Below are 23181 nucleotides of genomic sequence, written 5' to 3' on the forward strand. Positions count from 1 at the left end.
ACGAATTTTCAAGAAGATTGATTGAGTACATAAAGCGTGAAAAGGTAACAAACAAAATTACTTTCGCATTAATGTTAGGATTAAGAGTATGTAAGTAGTAGCAGCCCGTCCCAGCTGTGCTCGAGTAAAACCACGGGTAAAACCATAATAAAACTTTCTCAGAAATCACCCTATATATGTAGATAATCAGATTTAATTCAAAATAATTGAAGTTCAGGATTCGAACCATCAACAGTAACAACGTGAATTCAATGGTGTTTACCGCTGAGCCACGTTTACTCACGAAATTTTGAATGGGATTATTCGTTATTTTTATCGTTTAGCTACCCTAATGGTCAAATTTTAAGAAATCCTGAAACAAGGGTTTCATTATTTTTGTTGCATAGCATTTATACCAATTTTCAAGTAGATCAGTAAAGATTTTCGTTATTTTTCATAGAAATTGTACCCCCAATTTTGGTTGAATTTTAAAAATTTCTTTCTTATCTGAGTACTATGTAATAACCTAAAGCTACTGCCCAAATTTCGCGTTTATAGCTTCTATGGTATAGGCTGGGCGTTGATTAGTAAAAATCGCTTGTTCTTTTATATATAGATGTATGTTCGAGTGGGATCTTGTAACTATTGAATGTTGAAGGTTTGAACTGAAATTTTGTACGAACATTTAGTTTGGATGACAATGCATTTATTGAGCATAAATTAAAATTCAAATCATTTATTCAGAAACAACAGGCCTTAACCTGATGGTGCATCCAGGAACGGAACCCGCCGAGGGAACTTCACATCGGTTTACTGCAGTGACATGAGTTTTTTGTCACGCGTTGAATGCAATAAGAACTCTTTAACTACAATAAATGTCAAAGAGATTAATTAATAATAATTATAAGGTAAATTAACTTGATATCAGATGATATGATATGATGATACTTTTTTTTTAATACCTAATAGACACACTTTACGGCAATTTGTCTATAAATTTAACACAGGCCATAATATGAAAAGTGAAGACAATTAGGCTGCCATTTTATATCCATAGCACCTATTACTATTTTATTTACGAATATCAGCTTAAATGTCGTGCTGTCTCGCTCATAATTGTAGCTGATTGCCGCTGCTATTCAGCCACCAATAGCGGATAAGTTTGGTGCGCTGTGATTGGCTGAGAATCGCACAATGCAATACTGCGCAAGTACATTTTTGTAATTTATAACGAGATACCATATATTTCATTTTTAAACTGAAATTTAGATATTATATTTAGCTTGCTAAAATGTAAAAGCTGTTTAAAATGAGAGTGAGTTTAGAATGAGAGCTGTTTAAAATGAAGAGTAAACGCATTTCGAACTTTAAACGCTGGTAACTATACTAAAATAAATAACCGACTTTAAGATGAATTCCTTTATATTATCGAAACATGTATCGTATCAAGATCGATACAATTTTTCTTTACGAAGTTATGTCAAATTATTATTGGCCAGTTAAGTTGATATAACAAACCTTTAACATAAAACACGTTGATTTACCGATACAAAGATAGATAATGTTGTAAAAAATTAAGTTTGACTTTGAAACATGTTAATAAAGGCAGAGACCAAGTTTGTACACGCTGTATATCACAAAGGGTGATTGAATTTCCGAAACACGCTTCTTCATTATCAAATTAGTAAGTTCAAATATGAGTGGTAGGTATTAATAATTCATGTAAATTGTGAAATTTAATCAAGGTACCGGATTCACGTTCTGATTAGTTTCGATTCGTGTATAATCTCGGCGGATTTAGTATACTACTGCAAATAAAATGATAAAATAAATTTGCATACTTACATAATAATCACGCCGATTTCTATTAGGGGATAACATCAATTTAAAAAAAAAAAATAGATCAAAAGTTTTTTGGTTTTAGATGAAAAGCGTTGCATTCCCTTTTGCTAATATGTGATACCTTCAATCTACATATACATATAATAAAACTGTAACTAGGCTATGTCTGTACATAGGAGATATTACAAAAAATAATTGTAAGGGCTCTTTTTTTTCTATTTTTTATCTCTGTTTGTTTGTTCATGCATCGCGCAAGATTACTGGATAGAATTTGATTCTGTTTTCACATTTGTATAGCATGTGGTCTAACTTAAAATCTGGTATAGAGTTCATTGCGATGAATTGCTTAGAATCCGAGTTTTAATACAAATAAGTTATATGCGGAGGTACGTAATAAACGCGGACGAAGCCGAGAGGAAAAGCCAATGATAAATAAAAACCAAGTATATAATTAATCTTCTTTATTCATTTACAGATAAGTATAAACAACGATTTTAGTAACATCTTAATACATAAAGTAAAACATATTTATGTAACATATATTACTTTCATTTTCATAAAACATATTTGTAAATAGAATCTAAGAACTAAATCATATAACGATCCTATTCAAAAAATAAAAATATTTTACACTTTGACATAGAACTTTCTTTACTGTTTCAATTATGTAACATAATAATTATTATAATAAAATTAAATTGTTCACTTTACCTAGACGTGTACTCCCAAACAATATCTATATATATAATAATAATAATAATAATACGTAGGTCTGTAAAAAAATATTGTAATTAAACAAATACCTTTTTGGTTTATAACTAAATTATAAATCTGTTTAAGTGGGTATGTCATTGTGTGAAAATATTGTTATGAAATAATTTTAATGTTTTGGAACTTTTAACATAGTTTTTATATTTACATTATTAGGCCAGTGATATTGTAAGAAAAACTATATTTCCGTCACTAAATTATATACGATATATTGTATATATTATAAGTTTTATCAATTTTATATTTTCGCAAAACATGTAGTATGTCTCATAAATATATAAACTTTAATTACTTACGCTGGTGCCCACGGTATGAAGTAACCTACGTTCACTATAGTAACACTCTCCAGCTCCGTTTTGACGTCAAAGAAGGAGAAATAAACATACTTTCTGATCAAATAGTAGTATAAATTGATAGTATGGGTATGGATTTTTAAGATAGCTCTGAACATTAAACCTATTCGCCCTAGGCTTGCGCAAAAACACCATTTTGTTGAAATGACGACGACGTGTAGTTTAGTTTTTACGTCAAAGCTGACTGGTACCTTTATATTCTCAAATTTTAACGTTTATATTTAAGAGATAAATTATATGTTTTACTGTTATTAAGAGGTGTAAAACTATTTGCAAATGAAAGTAAAATTTTCTTAAAACGTGCTTCTGAAAAAAATATATACATATTTTGCGAAAATCTTCACATAAAATAAGAAGTCCTATTTTTCATTATAGAATCATCTAATCTATCTTGTCTCATAATTAAACATTAAAACGATTAGAATGGTTTAATATACAAGTACACTTCATATTACTAGCTAAAGTTACTATTACACAATTGTAGAAAATAGAGCCAAGTTCGCAGTATCATGTTATAAACTAAGCGTAGGTAAAACAACAAAAGAAATAAAAATATTGTTCAAAAGCGAAAAAAAAAATCCTTAAAATTATACGTCTTAATTATTTACAATGAGAAGTTTTAATTTAGTTTTAGTTTTTACAAAATTAAATAGGATTGTTCCTATTTAATTTAGTATAATTCTATATTCCAAGAACGCCCATAATGTTATACAGAAACTCATTGAAGCCTGACAGATAATATAGAAATGGTCCTAGTTTATACAATTCTTAGATTTACATAATGATTTTATAAAATTATTATCATGTTTTCTGATAAAATTTCTGAACATTCATATCAGACTTTAAATTATATAAATCAATTGAAAATTAACATTTTTTGAATTGTAACAATTTTGTTACTATTTAGTAACTAGTAAAGTTGTACACCCTCTAGTTAGTCCACTACAACATTTATAAAATAAGCAGTTAAAAATAAACGATACCAAATTAAATATGTTCAAAACCGAGTTAAACTTTTTAAATCAGTATCAAATATTTAAATTGAAAAAATTGAAATAAACAAAATTATATATTTTCAACATTTAATTTAAGCAGTTAACATTTAAGTTCAGCACTCATCATCGACATGTTTTGTTACAATTATGAATCTTGCATAGTGACGTACGGTATTGCGACGCCTGTGACTTGGCTCGCGCACTGTTTGTGCGCCTGACCTGCTTTAGGCACTAGCACCAGTTGTTCCAGGTCGCCCTGTCAAAAGAAAAAAGAATATTAAAAAATGCAATTTTTAATGCGAGGTTATCACAGCAACAGCTTAATTTTTATTATTAGTTGTTATATTTAAAACTTAGTTATTTAATTTTACGCGTCCAGCAACTTTCCTTACATCACTCTGTTGGTCGACTGGTAGAAAAAGTCCTATGGAAGCCCTTTTTGTAATAAAGTTAAATTTATTACATAAATACATTATAACACCGAAAACCATGTAATGATTTGTCAATATATATTCCCTAATAATAATTTAAAAAGATATATTAAATAACACAACCTTAAACGACGAAAGGAACCACTAAATTCGAGCATCATATATTTCAAAGGGCCATTTACACGATACTTTGACTTTAACAACCCAACACAGGTTCTAAATTCCAAGCCTATTCTATTCAAACAGCGAACATCGCTCAACATTTAGGGATTCTATTTATCAAAGTCAAGTGTTTCGGCTAACAACATTCACGGCCTATGTTTGACACTTGACGTCCGATATTCACCCGAGTTTCCTGATTGTGTTTCAGCAAAACCGGTATCCATAACTTTATCGCCCCTTATAATTCAGACTTCGGAACTTTTCCAAACATTTCAAGTTACAAAATTCTTGATAATCTTCGGTGAGGTAAAATTCCAAATACTGAGAAAAGCAAAGATCATTTTAATATGAAAATTGATTTGCATCCAATGAAATTTGCTTTAGAAAGAAATAAATGGAGAGTTTCAAAGAGAAAAAAGAAAGGTGTGCGTAAAATACAAAAAGATAAGTAAGATAAATCATTTTTAAAGGCAAGTTAAATCATAGTTTAAGCTAAAGTATGTTCTGTCTCTTACTGTCAATGCAAAATCTTGTGAAGTAAGTACCTAGTTAGAAAATGCATGTATGCTATAAAAATAACTTATATCTACATGGTCGTGTCATATTGAAACCCAAAATGAAAACACGTGGTGGCGAAAACTCCAGAAAATTTTGTGAAAATTCTTCCATTCTCTATATCCTAATCATTCTTAAGAAAATAATCAACAAACGGACACACAAGGGGACAACAAGGTGATCCATAAGGATTCTCACTTTTTTAGATACAGCATCTTAAATATTCAAAAATTTTATCATAAAGATTTTGGAAACTATTTAGCATCGTAAAGTAAAATTCAATCCAGTTAAATCTTGATGTGAATCAGTTACATTTTAGTGTGTGTTAAAGTAGAATTTAATTAAAACCTGCACATTGTACACATTGCTTCAAATATCGCTTGGAATTGGATTAAACTCTGTTAATGTACCGTTAATTTTACATTCACTGTTGGCGTAGCGACGCCATATTATTGCCGCCATATTTGATCTGATTACTCGAGATTTTCCAACAGAATGTTGAGTTGTCTCATAAGAAATTACTAAATTAGTAACAAAATAAATTATTCCATTGAGTGGATTCGTTGATTTTTTTTAAGAGGTATCTAAATATATATACTAAAGTACAGGTATTAAACGAGCACATACCATGAGGTATGTGCGCGATTAATACCTCTTCTTTAGTATATAATTATGCAACGCGAAAGTTTAAAAGTAGGTTTGTAAATATTTTTAAGAATACTTAAAGCTAAAGTATGTTTTATCGCTATCGCACTTTAAAATCTTGGTATTGTCAGAAAGAGACAAAACACAATATAGCTTTCATATGGTCAATATATATGTTACGGCTAAACACCGAAGTGCGGTTAAACCTAGCTTCAAAAACATATACTTACAGAAAACAAGTATCCTATTATAAGATCAGCGTCTCGTGGCGTGTCCAATGCATCTTTCTCCAGCACATCAGTCCTAAGCCACCGGCAGTCCACATACGCTCGTACCGTGTTGTCATCATGGACACTGGAGGAGAAACAAACTATTAATAATAATGGCCTGGGGCCACTTTATGTACTCCCGTGGATCGTCACGAGGTTACTAAGGGATATATAGCTTGGGCAGCTGGTAGACAACATAAGCATTGCCAAGGAGGGTTTGTGTCAGCAGGTGGCCGGTTGTAAAATCACAGAAGGTTATCTACGGAACGCAACCGGAAACAAAAAGAGAAAAAATTTTAGCGGTGGATTTAGTATCCTTGCATATTATTAAACAAAGTCCTCTATCACGTCTGTCTATTTGCAGTAGTCTCATAAATGACTGCTCGGATTTTCATGCTGTTTTCACCAATATATAGAGTATTTACTGAGGAAGGTTTAGGTGTATGTATGAAGTCATGGGAATCGAGTGTGTCATGCTCACTCAAATAGTCAAACTGGTAGTGGCGTCGTGGGCCGGGTCGTGAGGTTCCCTCTATTATGGTTGAGCTACGCGATGGCTGACCCATGCGTCAACTCGTGAACGGGTGCTGCCAGAGGGAACTGGTCATCTCGTTTCTCATATATTTTCATGTAAGTTAATTGTGTTTCACATCGATATATATATATAATATTATAATCAGCACTCGGATCACGCTCATAACCTGTTTTGATATACCTTTTGACTATGTACATTATGTACTTGTATATATTATTAGAAAATTATTTATTAGAAAAAAAAAACATTGTAAGAAAAAATAATGGTAAGCCGATCTGGCATGATAGGGACCAACACTGTTCAAATTAGTTTCTTTCGGCATTTCTTCTCAGCAGTGGTCGTTCCGAAATGCCAGTAGTTTGTAGCTTGTGAGAAATAACTATAAATATAAAAATTGACGAGAAAAAGTGCCTGTGAAGGTCTAAGTTCTGAATAAATAATTTGAATTTTGAATTTTAATTTGTATAATTTATTGTGTTTTTAGTCGAGCGAAGTCGGTATGGAACGCTAGTTATACCTATATACCAATAGGTTTGTTTAATTCCCCAATCTTATAAGAAACAAATTTGAAATTATTATTTTAATTTTATAGTAATACTAAAATCACCGTTAACTCATAACCCTGAATTTGGGACGAATGAACCTAACTTTGAATAAAAGCGTACATACACACACATTTATCTTCAATATATTATTTACAGGTACTTTATTATTAGAATTTCCTATCCTCATGATCATATTGGTTTTGGTTCGGACCCATATCAAGGGCTATGGGCCTCATGGGAGCTAGGGGTCATCGCTCATGGCCCAGAGTTTCTACGAGAATTTTCATTTAATTTATTAAGGTTGTTTTCCTTTCCTAACCATTAGGAATAAATTTGTTATTTTATCTATTTTACGTTAACAGAACAAATTACTTATTCTTCGTAAATGCGTATAATGATTTCAAGGAATTGACAATGTGGACGGGAGAATCTCAGATCGTATCGACGGCTGCGGCCGCGCTGTCAATACAATTTCTCAAATTTCAACGAAGACAAGAATGAATATGACTTTAAAATAATTAGCCTGTACTGTGGTAATGTCAATTTTATGAATTACTGATTTTGGAAATGACTCCTTCCTCAGGAAAATTGACAGATGTCAAAGAAGTAATGACAGCGCGGCCGCAGCGGTCGAAACGCTTTGAGAACCGCCAGGATAAATAATTTATGAACTGTATTATTCAACATAGACATACTATATTAGGTAATTTATATACATGTAATGATAGCAGAGTTCGACGCAATTTCGTGAAATAATATGTTAGTTTCGGTTCCTTAATTTTGTTGTATTATTTGTCATTATACGTATATATAAAAGAAATCTAAATCAGTTTATTTGCTGGAAAAGTTCCAAGACTATTAGTCCTACAGGAAGATCAGAGGCAGACGGCGCAAAGTTGAGAACAGGACATTTTGGCGTATGCTGCCAAGAATGGTATTTGATCGTAAATATCACCAAGTAATATGTAAAAATATAATAATAGTGTCATTTTAAATTTATTTTCATAAAGTATAAGTTTAATTTTGAATATTAAAGTGTGTTTAATATATGATAATAAACATAATATGGTGTTTCTTCTTCCAGCAATCTATTACTATTATTATAAAGAGGTAAGGCCTACATAATACTATTATTATAAAGAAATATATAATACTATTATTATAAAGAGGTAAGGCGTTTGTGAGTTTGTATGTTTGAGGCGGATAATTTCCAGCAATTGAGCTCGAGAGGCAGCTCACGGATCCACTACTTTTCATTTTTTCATACTACGAAAAGTGGTCATTGCAGCCTATAGATGCCTGCAACGATAGGGCTATAACATGCGCGTTGCCGATTCTGAAATATTTTTTTACATCCCCATACGTTGTAGTATCTAGGGACAACAAATCTTTTCACGCTCTTCTTAAAGAACTCCATGTTGTAGTCTCTAAGGAAAACTATAACAGGAAACTCATTCCGCAATCTCAGAGTAACTGCGAAGAAGTAGTCTTTACTTTCAGTTCACTTACTACAGTTAAGACAAAGATCGTGAAGAATTATATACTCAAGTTGATTATTATATTATATACTGAAGTAGATCCTATGCTCAAGATGATGATCAGATATCATCTGTGTGTAAAATAGTCTAAAATCGGTCACGTGCTTTGAAGAAACTCCACTCATGTTTCAAAGTTTTTGGAGTGACGAAGAAAGTTGGTCAAACCAAGAAAACCTGGCAGCGTATCGTTGCATAAGAACACAGTGGCACTCACATGATCTGAGGCGAATACTATTATTATAAAGAGGTAAGGCGTTTGTGAGTTTGTATGTTTGAGGCGGATAATCTCCGAAACTACCGAACCGATTTCCAAAATTCTCTCACCATTAGAAAGGTACATTATCCAAGATTGCTATATATATTTTATCTCTAAAACCCACGGGAATGAAGCCCCGGGCAACATCTAGTATCCCATAAAGATCCTAATGGCCACGATGCATTATGGAAATCTTTAGCCCCACTTGATAAATCAAATAGAATTAAATGGAGAGGCACATTTATGGCAAAATACACTATTAACACTACTAAGTACTCATAGTTTTTGTAAACACCGATAAGAGTTTAGCTCTAAACAAGTAGAAAGAGATAGAGTCTTGATAAAGAAAACACAAGAAAGGAAGGTAATATTGCTGAACTTTGAACGAAAGAAAACACAAAAACATCATCCATCACTCAATTAATCTCAAGATCAAGATATAATTTATTATGTCACTCAACTACCTAACTGCCAAATTAGTTATTAATTGTGAAAAAAAAATGTCGTGAGATTTTAATGAACCGCCCACAGTTAATTTTGTTTCAAGTTTTCAATTTGATTCGAGTTAAAATTTAATTAGAATCAGCCTTGCTCATAATGAGGAAAAGAGATTTAATTAAAGCGACGTTTTATAATTTGACATTTATGTGGAGATTATTACGTGGCAGGTTTCAACATATAATAGTCTTCATACCGATTAAGACTGGTGTGTATACAATGCGATAATGTAGCAAAATACAATTACTGTTAACCTCACAATACAGCGAGGAAACGCTGCTAGTGTTTTGGGCACGTTGCCTCCCTGTGGCGCGTTGCCAGATTATTTTTATTTATAGTTTTTTTTCCCTCCAACAATCTGATTTTTGTAAGTGTTAACAAATAATTACTGGTCTAACGTATCATGTCATTTCTTAGGCTTGATAAAAGTAAATGACTTTAACATTAATTCTCACATTACAAACTTTGTGAGTATTGACTAAAATTTGATATGGAAACACACTGTCTGCATTAGTAAAAGACTCTTTGTTCGACTATCATTAATAACAACGAGGTGATTAGTTATATCTTTATATCCTAATTTCCTGAACAGTATTTTAGAGTATACTAACTGTAGGGCTTCGCTCCCGAGGATATTTCGGGATAAAAAGTACCTAACCTATATGTTAATCCAGGTAGGTACTCTAAGCGTGTACCAAATTTTATAACAATCCGTCCAGTAGTTTTTGCGTGAAAGAGTAACAAACATATACACACACATCCTCAAAAACTTTGGCATATATATTAGTAGGATTATAGCTTTCATACTATATGCATTATTGGGTTGAATGGGCAAAAATATAAACAAATATTAATAATCAATTCGCTCGATTCAAGAATTTTTTCATCGCATTATATTATTTTCAAAATTAGATAGAACAAGTTATAGACTCATATCAGAAAACTAAATGCGTATTTGAATTTATAAAAATTCATAGTGCTTGGTGCTTGGCGGGCATTGTGGGCCCCATAGATAAAATAAATATAAATGTGACCCTGTTTTAGTAGATGAGTTAAAAGATAAAAAGATAAAAGATATTTTATTTGCTAAAACACGTTAAAATAAATATAAATATAAAATAAAATAAATATATTAGGACAAATCACACAGATTGAGCTAGCCCCAAAGCAAGTTCTAGACTTGTGTTATGGGATACTAACTCAACAATACTGTATTTTATAACATATACAAATACATATATAGATAAACATCTTCTTTTTCTTCATCCCTTATCACATTTCTAATAAATATATTAGGACATATAACACAGATTGAACTAGCCCCAAAGTAAGTTTGAGACTTGTTATGGGATACTAACTCAACGATACTATATTTTTATAACAAATACATATATAGATAAACATCTAAGACCCGGGCCAATCAGAAAAAGATCATTTTCCATCATGACCCGACCGGGAATCGAACCCGGGACCTCTCGGTTCAGAGGCAAGCACTTCACCACTGCGCCACCGAGGTCGTCGAAAATATATATAGAAAAATAATGCTAAGAATATAAAACAAGAGAATTTACCTGATGGCAATATGGTGCCAACGGAAGTCATACAGTGGTACAGCCAGGTATATAGACCTGGAGGAGCCCGCGCCTGCGTGGACCAGCCTCGCTGCCCCTCTTCCAGCCAACTCCAAAGACAGGAATGAACCCGTCCGCCGGCGCGAACGCAAGGAGAATAGAGTTCCTTGACCGTAGCCTCCGCTCTGTTGATTGTTGTAATTATTGGTTAAGATTCTCGTTGAAGACTAAAGGATAAAAACACCATAAATACAAAATTGTATATCGACTCGCTTTGAATTTCCAAATTGCGAAAACTTGGAAATTTAGTATCATTGATGGTGTTATATCACCTTTTTGCAAAGATTTAGTATTTGATAAAATAATTGAGACAAATAAAATAGGTTTTCACAACTAAGTGAGGTTTCTTCAGTGAGCATTTAAAAAAGTAATGTGTGTTTTTATGTACGTAAATAATTCAAACTACATTTTGTTGAGAGTTGCTTTCTATTTATTTGATGTGTTATTTTGGTAAAAATCCATACTATAAAGTAAAAGTCTATCTGTACAATAAATATCCGAGGTCAAGCATAAAGCTATACGCAACAATTAACTCAAAATATTTTCGTAATATTTGCAAAATAAGTTGAAAGAAATCTTACAAATATTCCATTCGCAGCTTGTAATTTTAACATTAATGAATACTATCTAACATATAATAGCGGTCTGAAAATTACTGAATCAGGTCATAATGCAACGAATTCATTTGTTGACCAACCACATGCAAGGCGTGCAATGGTGTTGATATCTGAATATTACACGAGTAAGCTCATCTCGGATGCGAAAGTACAACTTTCGAGTTCGGATAGCTGCCAAATATCGCTTTTGTGTAGCTAGAGCGCTTGAAAACTGAGCGCCCTGTGTGATATATGAATGTAATAACAATGTGCACAGTTTCAGAGTTGACCAAATTAATTATTGCTGTTCTGATAAAATGTACTTACCTACCTATTTTTTAAGATAATATAGCTTTAGAGTAGATGAATGGTTACAAATTTGTAGCAATTATGATCATGAGAAACAAAGCAAACAGAACCAATGGAATGGTTTCCTAAAGAGTTTTTGGTAGCCAAAGATTTTTGAAAAGTACCTTTGTTTCTTGTGATTATGAATAAATTATAAAATAATATTAAATTAAATACGTACGCATAAAGCGACAGCGAATTCTATAGGAAATATATCCCTGTACCAAACATTTTGAGACTGCAATACGGATATAGAAGCTTGGTTCTGGTGGCTTCCAATTGGTTAATGGCGGGGTGGAATAGGTTATCAAGGAATGCCATCGGATTTTAAGAGTCATCAAGGATTGTACAGAGTTTTATATATATAAATATAAATAAATATGTATATATATTGACTGACATATCAACGCACAGTTCAAACCGCTGGGTTTAGAAACTTCAAAAGTAGCACGTAGGTTCCCTATGGGATTTTTGGGAAAGGATATTCAGAGTTTGTATGAGGAAAGCAGATTCGTTAAAAAGTCTAAATATTTCACTGGGAAGGGATAATCACACATGCGAGCGAAGCCGCTGAGATACAGGAAAAGCAATGAAAATATTGATTTAACATACCTCAGGTCTTAGCCTTAGGGAGATGAACAGCGTGAATTCCCTAGGGAAAGTATTGCCAGCACCAAACAGCTCTGAAGACGCGATCCAGATATACGAGTTTGGTCTTAAGCTGAATGCATGGGGTCGGTCCGCGACGGGACCCCACCTGGCTTGGGCAGGGTGGAAGTTTCTTCGGGCACCCGGCGTTAGGGGGTTTATCGTACCTGAATGGGAAAAAAATTGGCATTTAAAATCTATACTCGTTCTACTTGCGTTGAGTGAGTTGTACCAGTCAACATTGACGTTTACTTTAACCTGCGCAGAAAAATGCGCAGTACGCCTTTTTGTCTTAACGATTGTGCGATTTAAAGACGGTAGACGCACTAAATTATCAGATATAAAACCTAGTTAAGTATAGTAATTATAGGGATATCTAGAACTGCACTAAATACAGCAAAGTCATCTATAAAACCGTGAATAGGCCTGTAGTAATAAAATTGTCCTAGTTCTGAAGCATTATTTCATTTGCATAACTTTTTTTCATCTGATTTAAAGTTTACCATTAATTTAATGTATTAACTATCATTTCAGAATTCCGTACCTAAAAAGATAAAAACGGAACCCTTTGTTGACTATAATTAAATGTAAAATCCAACCAAAATTATTGAATTATGATTTACCATTCGGCTAATAATATTTTTTTTCACTTAGAAAAACTAAATTTAAAGTCAAAAAGGTTGCCCTCTAAAGAAATAAATAAAAAACCATAAAAAAATTTTTTTTCTTGTCTATGATTTGTCTAAGACTAGCTGTTAAAAAAAGAAGTTTTTAATGATGAATATGAGAGAATTATTAGAAAAATCGTGTTCGCTAAAAACAATCTATTTGCAGTAAGTAGATAAAGAATACGCTTCGCTTTTGAATTTTAGGGATGGTTTCTACAAATTTCATTAACACAAATTACAATAGGCTGAATCAGAAATATGAATTTCGTATGTACTATAAACACATAAAATAAACTTGATTAAAGTTTTTGATATAATAACTGTTCACATATAAATTTTTCATTAATGTTTTACAACAACAGAATAAAACAAGAAAGTTATGTAATTACTTTACCTTTGAACTCACGATAGTGTCGAAAACAAATATTGAGCGATAATTGCCACATAAGTTGGAGTATTTTGATTGTATTTGTAATTAAATAGTAATAGAAATACAAAACTTGTAATAATTATAGCTATCTACTATAGAATTTTTTACTATTTGACTGTAGCCGCGGTAGACCACGACATCACCTGCGTGAATTTCCCCTAAGAACTTTTTCCATGTACCATGCATGTAGGTATGTGAAATTGTAGTGTATGTCTATATTCACTTCCTCCCCACTACTGTGATATAAGTCATAGCGCTGCGAGCAAGCGCTCAGTTGTTTACGAGACGGCCAGACGCAAAAAACGTTGGAGCATCAGTCATGTGGCTCTGATGTACAGTTACGTGCGAGGACGGGGCACGTAACCTCGCAAGTATACTACAGAAATGTCAACATTGGTTGGAACTTTGTAATTTTTCATTGGTTTTCAACCAAAATCAACAGATATATATACATGTATATGCTCTTTTTTTTAAAACGAAGTGTATATGTACGAGCTAAAATTATCTCGGTTACAAGTCGAATATAAACAAACACGAGATTTACCTTCACAGTCGAAGGAGTTACAAGACCTCGCTTGTTCTCCATAACCTTCGCAAGTAGCCTGCGAGCAGTACCTCCTTCTGGTTTGCCTTCCACCACCACAAGTCCTACTACAGGCGCCCCACTCCCCCCACCCCGCCCAACCTGTGAATACCTGAATTATATTACTGTGAAAACCTGTATTATATTACTAACTGCACCCCAGGGCTTCGCTCCCGTGGGAATTTCGGGATAAAAAGTAGCCTATGTGTTATTCCAGGTTATATTATACCCGTGTACCAAATTTCATAACAATCGGTGTGGTAGATTTCGCCTCAAAGAGTAACAAACATACATACATGCTTACACACATACTCACAAACTTTTGCATTTATAATATTAATAGGATTCTTATACACTTTAAAGAAATACTAAGAACAATATACTTTCACTACACTATACATCACGAACTTCAAGTTAGGGCCAAACGGCCGATAAAAACTTAGCTACTCTCAAACTATTCTACTCGTTACACAGAAATTGTTTCGGAAAAAATATCCGTAGAGAGCGTTTAACGAGCTTTGAGTTTCGATCGTTATTTATCGACGGTAACGATACTTCAGGACTTCAGGTTTCAGCGACGGAAGTATTTAAATTTCAACTGGTCATTATTCCAATTCAACTTTGAAATGGTGAACTGACTGCAATCCAGCAAAATTATTAAAATTTCTACGAGTTTATTATACTAGCTTGTTCAAATTAGTTATTTATTATTAAAAAAAAAAAGTTTTTACAATGGTTTCAACATCCATATACAAGAAACATCCTCTACTGATCTATTTGTTTATGTACACAAAATATGTAATGTAAATATGAACTTTGAGAAATAGAAAATAAGTTATAATGATACAAATTATACAAATAATAACCAATCAAATAGGAATATATTTACAAGACACTATATAACCAAACCATTTTTTGGGACGCGATTCAGTGACAAAAACACACACATTCCTTTTCTAATTTGCCAGTGACAATATACAGACCGACAGCATTCCAAATGGCGATGTCCACGCCCAAACTCCACGGCACGGCCGCCGCCGTGGCCTCCAACCATGGCCCGTCAGGAGGAGTAGTCTCCAAGTCGACCACGGGGTCGCTGACCCGGGAGAATACTACCAGCTCGCTAGATGGCGCCATGCTCCAATTGAAACAGCCCTCCAGTTGAGAACTGATCTTTAGGTTCACCTGTCTATAAAGAAAGACAAAGATTGCTTGTGCACATTACCTCACGATGTTTTCCTTCACCGGAAGCAATTGGTCGATGAAAACTACTATAAATGATTCAGATTGTATACAAACTCATGTGGCACTAGTAGGATTCGAACCTGGGTCCTTTCGATCCACAGGCGGGCCTTAGCCATTACACCACCACCGATTCACCGATTAATTTACAGTATAATGAAAAACATAAATAAATGCGACAGATATACTTTGTTTTCCAAAAGGAACATGTATTTTTCAATCCCTTTTCCGGAATGTGGTCAAACGGTTGGAATCACAATAAAACGGAAAAGAAAACATAATGAAACCACAACAGCATAGAAAGTGCTGCTCTTACGGGAAAAGTCGGGGGAAAGAGTGTTCGAAACACGCACAACTATTGTGGTTTGGTCCAATGTGTAAACGACAGCGGAAAGTATTATTTTTATTTCTAAGTGGATTGATAAATCGTTACCTACGACACATAACCAACGCGACATTATTTTAGACACGATAAAATATTCACCTACTATTTACAGTGCTTTAAATGTCATACACGAACAAATACGTTATCTATCTTGAAACATCAATTAAATGGAAACAATATTAATTATTGTTGTGCCATTCGCACATGTCCATGTGCGTAACATGAAGAAAATAAAATCATGATTAATAAATCTGCAGTCATGAAATTTTCTATTCACTATCTCAATTTTAAATATATCACTACATAGTTTAAAACTAAGTCGCCTAAGATTAGTTCTTTAAAACTACGCAACGGATTTTGTTGGGGTTTTTATTTAATAGACCCGAGGAAAGTGTAATTTGAAGCTCGGACGGGGCGCTAGTATATTTTAATTAATAGTCAAGTAAAAGCTATTTTTTGTCGAAAAATCTCGTGCTTGTGGAGTGTGGCTAGCCGCCAATGACTTGAGCCACACTCCAAAAGCAAGCCAAAGATTAGTACAGAACTCAATTAAAACAACTAAGTTGGAATCGCGATCCGTATAATTAAATTTTCCCAGCAAAAGTGTTGCGTGATTAGAATTCAGAGGCGATGATGTTTATGTCTTAGAGTTTGTTAGATTTGACGAGGTTAAAGGTCGAGAAAGGTGAATTTCTAATTACGTACATACTTAAACTTTATACTTTGTTTACCTCTTCATAGTCGCTTATGACCACGACCATCATGGCTGAGGGTCGTGGTCATTGCTCGGAATGAAACACACACAACAAACTTGGCACTATTAATAGAGTGGTTTGCCATTGCCTTCTCCATTTCACACACAAGTTAATAATCAACCAGTGTGCGGGTCTCCTCACGATGTTTTCCTTCAACGGAAGCAAATAGTCGATGAAAACTACTAGAGTCAGAGTCAGAGTGAGTGTTGTTTATCTTTACATAGATAATATTTATTTATTGCGAATATTTAATTGTGGCAATAAAGAAAATATTCTTGTTACACAAGCTAACATGACAACTAAATATTCTGTCTCACATCAGTGTGTCAAAATGGTAAAGCAGTATAGTAAAGTTTGTTCTATCACTAAATCTCTCATAATCGCTCAGTAGGCAGAAAATAATGGACACGCTTGGTTTCTATACGGACAATGAGATAAGCGTTTTCTATTTGAGGTTAATGTTTAATATATAAGTTTGTGAGCGAGTCTATAAAGAAATAATATAGGTAGGTAGGTAAAAAAGTCTAAAGCAAATATACTGTGATTTTCTTTCTCCGGCAAAATTCCATGCAGAAGGCGTCAAAAGTAATTTTAAACTGTTTTTTTCGATTCTTCTTCAATATAATTTTGATATTAAGTAGAAGGTAATATCAAACTCGAGCAAGGGCTTAGAATGACACGCAAAAAATTCTTATTACCGGAGTTTGAGGTTCATAATGGAGTTAAAAGCGTCAGTCATCGTATTTGGTAAGTTCCAAAACTTTTGTGCGAGACGTCTCGGCACCTTTAGAAGAAAATTGAGATGTCTTTTAATTTAAACTAATTCCATTTAAGTTTTACTTAATAAATTAGCTATTTATTTAATGAACTCAATTATGATTTTTACGCTCGGACCAACTAAACCGACCAAGACCAAACTGGTTGTGAAAAATGTTACTATTTAAGAGATATTTTTCCAATCAAACCAAGTTCCAAGTTTAAAAACTAATGTATTTTTCAATAAAAATAGAATATACTTATGTATATAGTTTTTTTTATTAGGGCTCTATCATGTCCCAATGCTGGGCAAAAGGCTCCCTTTCTTTATAAAGATTTTTAAGAGATTCTGTCAAAGACAAAGTAACTTAGTGTTGTACTATAAAAATTGTGATGCTACAAACAAATTCGAGTTTCTATTCAAAAAAATAAATTGCAAATTTGTTGCCTCTATATAAAGATCGCTAGTCTAAACATTAGAGAGTTCGTTTCGTTTCTCGAAATAGGTCAAATACATTCTGATTCTAAAATTAACTTAATCTTTATGAAACCTATTAAGTTCGGCTTTCGGCGGAAATTTTGATGATTCTGTTCTGATTTTATGACCGTCCGCCTAACTAAAAACAACGCTCAGGGAATGCAGTTGTTGCCTTGAGAGTTATCCTTTTTTGGCATACACTAGAAACAATTTAATTTTTCATTATGTGTACGCGTGTTTGGATCATGGCACTTTATTCATGCATAAGGAAGGCCAGTGCCCCAGCAGTGGGAACGTTTAAATGGCTGTTGATGATGATGTACAATTCATTTGTTTCCAAACATAATAAATACACTTTTCAGGATCAAAATGACGACCTCGGTGGCGCAGTGATAAAGTACTTGCTTAACCGAGAGGTCCCGGGTTCGATCCCCAGTCGGGTCATGATGGAAAATAATCTTTTTCTGATTGGCTCGGGTGTTGGAAGTTTATCTATATATTATGTATTTGTTATAAAACATTATCGTTGAGTCCGTATCCCATAACACATGTCTCCAACTTACTTTGCAGCTAGCTCAATCTGTGTGATCTATTCTAATATATTTATTTATTTATATAGAGGATATAAATATTTATTATCAACATCGATGGCTATCTACGATAATTTTCTCGAATAATAATAAAATGTACCTAAATCCATTCTAACGATATCTGGTGTAGTTTGCCGGGATCAGGGGGCCTACCATCAACTATTACAAAACGATTCAATTGGAGTGCAGTTCAGTTTAGGAACCTAAAATGAATAGCGTTATTTGGTACCACCAACTAATCTTAACATTTGAATCGTAACGAGTGAATGAAATCAATTAAAAAAAATAAAAATTGTCTCTGAATCGTAAACCACAATGACAGTAGCCAAATGTAAGAAAGAGATAACGCTATACGATGTCGATATATTTTATTTCGTTTCAAGAGTTGCGATATTATTTTTTGTTACTTAAAATTAAAATGTATATTATTATCTTCCTGTTACATGACTATAGTAAATACAAAACATAATAAAATAAAATATTTAAATTAAATAAATGCAATATTATGCAGACAGAAAAATTTGTCGGTCATAACATCTAAACACAAACATAGAAACCGTACCACGAAAGAGTTTCCGTGGCAAAATTAGGAACTATCAGTAATAGATAGATCACATAACGATGTGGTCTATCAGTTTTCAGCGACAGTCTGTGGGACTTCTATCGTGGAAACCTATTTTTGAAATAGTAACTTTTTTGAATCGCCAATTTTGACAGCTAAGCGATCCAGTTTACGTTCTCAGTGCACATCATGGTACGGAATTGTATGCAAAATGAGTGAATGAAATCGAATTGTTTTGGTCACTACCTATAATGGATCGTTATATCATTTTGATGGTACGAATTTGCGATGCAGATCAGTTTAGGTCGTAAAGTGGATCGCGTTAAAAGATGATGGTAAACCCCCGGGTCAAACGATATCGGGATTTATTTTAACGTGCACTATCAATACGGTTTAAATGGATTAACTTAGCGACCGATATGCAGGTAACAATAACAAATGTATGATAGCGACTTTATTTTTATTTGTCACAATATCGCATATCGAATTTGATTTCATTATCCGTTATGATTTAATTTAACAAACGACTGTCTAACTACTATCGATTATATCGACTAATATTGTTGTGCGATTTCTCATAAGTTTGATCAAACATAAGACAAATAAATATACAATACAAAATAATATAATGTAGATATCGACTCGTGATAAAACATTTATATACATTTTCTCATGGCCAAGAAAATACTGTATGCAAAAAATGTTCCGGTATCTTTCAGTAAAACATTTTATCGAAGAATCAACTGAATAAGACTGTCTTTATTTGTTTTTTTTTTTATAATAGTGTTGCTTTAAAAATACTTGTCGGTCTAAAAAATACTCAAAAACTTTTATTAAAGTAAAAAACGGTGCACTCCGGGAGTGTTCTGCCAGCACTCCCGGAGTGCACCGTTTTCGTAAGTGAAAACTTGAATATTAACATTGTGCATTTTTGACGTCTTACGAATTTTCGATCAGGCCATGCGTCCTGGCGCGAATTTAACATTTTTACCCATCACAAAAAGTGCACAACGCCGATAAAGAAGTTTTAACTTAAAAGAATATTAAAATTAATAAATCGACACAAACCTGTCGGTGGTGTTGTAAGGCGATCCTTCATACTGACTAACTGATGCTAACTCCACACCTCCTCTATATATAGACACTAGAGCTAAGTCTAGTGTTTGTCTCTGAAACAAAAACAAATTTAGTTAATAGGGTAGTTCATGACAAGGTCACAGAATTGTAAAAAATATGTATAATCTAGATAAAATAGACATATTTATGATCATTATGATAATTACAATTCAAACAAAATTTAATAGCTGGATCATTTTACGAAGATTTAAAGTTGGTTAGAACGTAAATTTTTAAAAAAATACGTTATTATAAAAACAAATTCAACCATCAAAAAAACACTAAAATTTTGTACAACTTTTATGAAGCAGTCTTTAATGTAGCTGTCGAATAAACATAGCTTTTGTTGCGAAAATATTACCACGTTGTTCGGTATACATCGCTGGTTTATCACTGCAGCTAATAAAAGCACTTATACTAACTACGCAATGATCACGTATTCGCGTCTTCATTTAATAACCAGAAATAGACTCAAAATAGCCCTTCCTTTGATTCACTCGGAATTCATAAAAAGATTTTTCTACTTCATCGGTCCTTTTCTTTACAAAAAAATTAACTCCCAAACATCTATATTTGTCCTTAGTAATTATAATTGTAAAAAGTTATAAGACAATGGTTGCAGGCGCTTAACTAAGTTGAAACAGAAAATCTAATTGTTGTGATGTCTTAGTTTGTAACTCTTAATCTTTAACTTTCCACTTTAGGCCTTTTGCTTATTGGTTTAATAACTAAATTCCATTGCTAGTTATATATAGACTTACTAATGTGTCTGGAAATAATAAATCTGATACATGATACCCACCCAATCCACATGATGACTATATTTATAAATGTATAATATATCTTCTTATGTGACTCCTAGCATAGTCCTTAATTCGATGGAAGAGACCTGGTGACCCGTAACACACGTTCTACGTACACGTAGAACGGGCACCAATTGTCCACAATTTAATTATGATTAAGTATAGCATATATTGTACCTAATGGAGTATGTGTTTTTGTGGAGAAAATAAAGAATTATTATTATTATTATTTATTATTTTATTTTCAGCATGAGGCGTCGACGTCATAGGCGAGATGGTAGAGAATGGTACTTTAAACATAAATTGCGGTGACCACTTTCCATCCGGTGGGCCACTTACATATTTGCTTTCTCAGTACTGTGCTATATGTATACTTATAAAGACCAATCAGTTATGCCACGAATGCGGTGTCTCCTTGTATAACTCCCGTGTAACTTTTCCGAATATAGGTATAACTGGAGATGAGTTACAAGGGCTTATAAGAAAGATGTTTGATATTTTTAGAAAGTAAATCAAATCTTGGGAACAAAATCGATCTCGCTATTCTCGCATGACATTTGTACGAGCACAATTCTCACTCTCAATAGATAATCAGGTAAAATATACATATATTTTTGCATAAAATTGATATATAAATTATCTGTTAGTGTCGATTCTAAAATGTATTCGAATCCGTGATTCGAGTAGACGATATTTAAGCCATGTACATACATGGATATGTATGAACAGGAGTCCCTAATTATGCAAGCAGACATGTTAATTAGATTGCGTATTCAACACGTGCCACTTTAAAAGGTAAACACAATGTTTGCTAGACCTACTTTTGTGTGGATTGTGGGTGATTCGAACTCTATAAAGGCTAGTGTAGACCGACTGCGCAATGCAGCGCGTATTTATTGTGTGGAATTGGGCTGGAGGCGCAGTGTAGCGCAGCCTTGTAATTCCATATAAAGGCCGGACTCGACCGATGCAATGCTGTGATATGCTATATAGAAGGTAAATACCAAAATTGTATTAGTTGATCGAAATTTAGCTTCAGTCATTCATTCATTCAGCATTCAGTCAACATAGCAGTGCATTGTTCGAGTTTCAGATTAAAACACAGTCATTTATTTTGAATGGTTATATTATATTTTCTGTTTGTTTTCACTCAGGCGCAAATTTTATAAAAATTGGCCTAACCGTTTTAGTGTGAAAAAATGACAGTCATACAAACTTTCGCATTTTTAATATCTAATCGTGGGGTTATAATATTGAGTATTATTAGTAATGAAAGACGTATAATTTTCTCACTATACGTGTAATTTACATAGAGTAAATTACACGTATAGTGAGATTTACAATTCAAACAAAATTTTGTACATACATACAACATTTGTAGGAATGTACGAGTAGACAATACCCTCAATTTTAAATTGAGATAACAATAATGTCGAAATAGAATTCCAGAAGGGTCGAAAGCAATTAATATGCTTTATTCAATAATTTGTTGGTGGAAAATTAATTTATACCCATTCATTGTAAACAAAAGCTTTGCTCAGAACAGATTAACTTGCCGATATCACAATTATTTTAATTGGATTTCGTTATTAAATATGTTTTTCAATAGAATTGATCCTTTGGTAAACAATTAAATCGAAACAAAGTTGTTTAGGGCTGATTGCGCCGGTCAATGATGACGTTAACTTTAACCTGCTTAGAACAACACAAAGCACGATATCTTATCATTAAAGTAGGTAATATATATTTTCAATTAAACAGATAGGTAACGCGTAACGGTATAGCTTGATAATTATGCATGACAATTTTCTGAAATATAGTGATGCTGAAGACCTTTTGGAGTTGAGAAGCCCTAGGCTCTGACACGCAATGGCCGAAAAAGAATCCGGAGAAACGCTCAGAAAAAGAAAAATAGTAAAAGATTTTATCATTGATAAACAAATTTGTTTATTTGTAAAAACAAATACAAATATTTATAATATCTACGAAATCAAATACGCACCCTCATTTAGTTTCAATATCTATATAAAAATAAAACCAATTAATTTATTTCTAAAATAACCTAACCCTATCTATCCGTATTGCCTAGTTCTATCACTCAAACTTCAATCGTTCCAAACTTGGAAAATATGAATCCAACTTCAAAAGAAAACTGCTCGACATAATTTCAACCTTAAACCTCAAGGCATAGGACTGAAATTATTTAGTTATAGTCC

At 33.0% G+C, this 23181-nt stretch overlaps 1 protein-coding gene across 1 annotated transcript in view; it reads right to left on the bottom strand.

The window, feature by feature from the left end:
• Positions 1-2606: 2606 nt before the first annotated feature.
• Positions 2607-23181, bottom strand: part of LOC128671901 (uncharacterized protein) — a 54785-nt gene continuing 34210 nt past the window's right edge. Inside the window, exons 3-9 of the mRNA XM_053748733.1 lie at positions 20115-20215; positions 15262-15467; positions 14240-14380; positions 12562-12764; positions 10946-11130; positions 5964-6087; positions 2607-4196 (exon numbers count right to left, since the gene is read on the bottom strand). Coding sequence (XP_053604708.1) covers positions 4086-4196; positions 5964-6087; positions 10946-11130; positions 12562-12764; positions 14240-14380; positions 15262-15467; positions 20115-20215 — 1071 coding nt within the window. The 3' untranslated portion in view covers positions 2607-4085. The remainder of the gene's footprint in view (positions 4197-5963; positions 6088-10945; positions 11131-12561; positions 12765-14239; positions 14381-15261; positions 15468-20114; positions 20216-23181) is intronic.

The sequence above is a fragment of the Plodia interpunctella genome, chromosome 8 (genome assembly GCF_027563975.2).
Source record: "Plodia interpunctella isolate USDA-ARS_2022_Savannah chromosome 8, ilPloInte3.2, whole genome shotgun sequence".
In the NCBI taxonomy this organism is placed as follows: Eukaryota; Metazoa; Arthropoda; class Insecta; order Lepidoptera; family Pyralidae; genus Plodia; species Plodia interpunctella.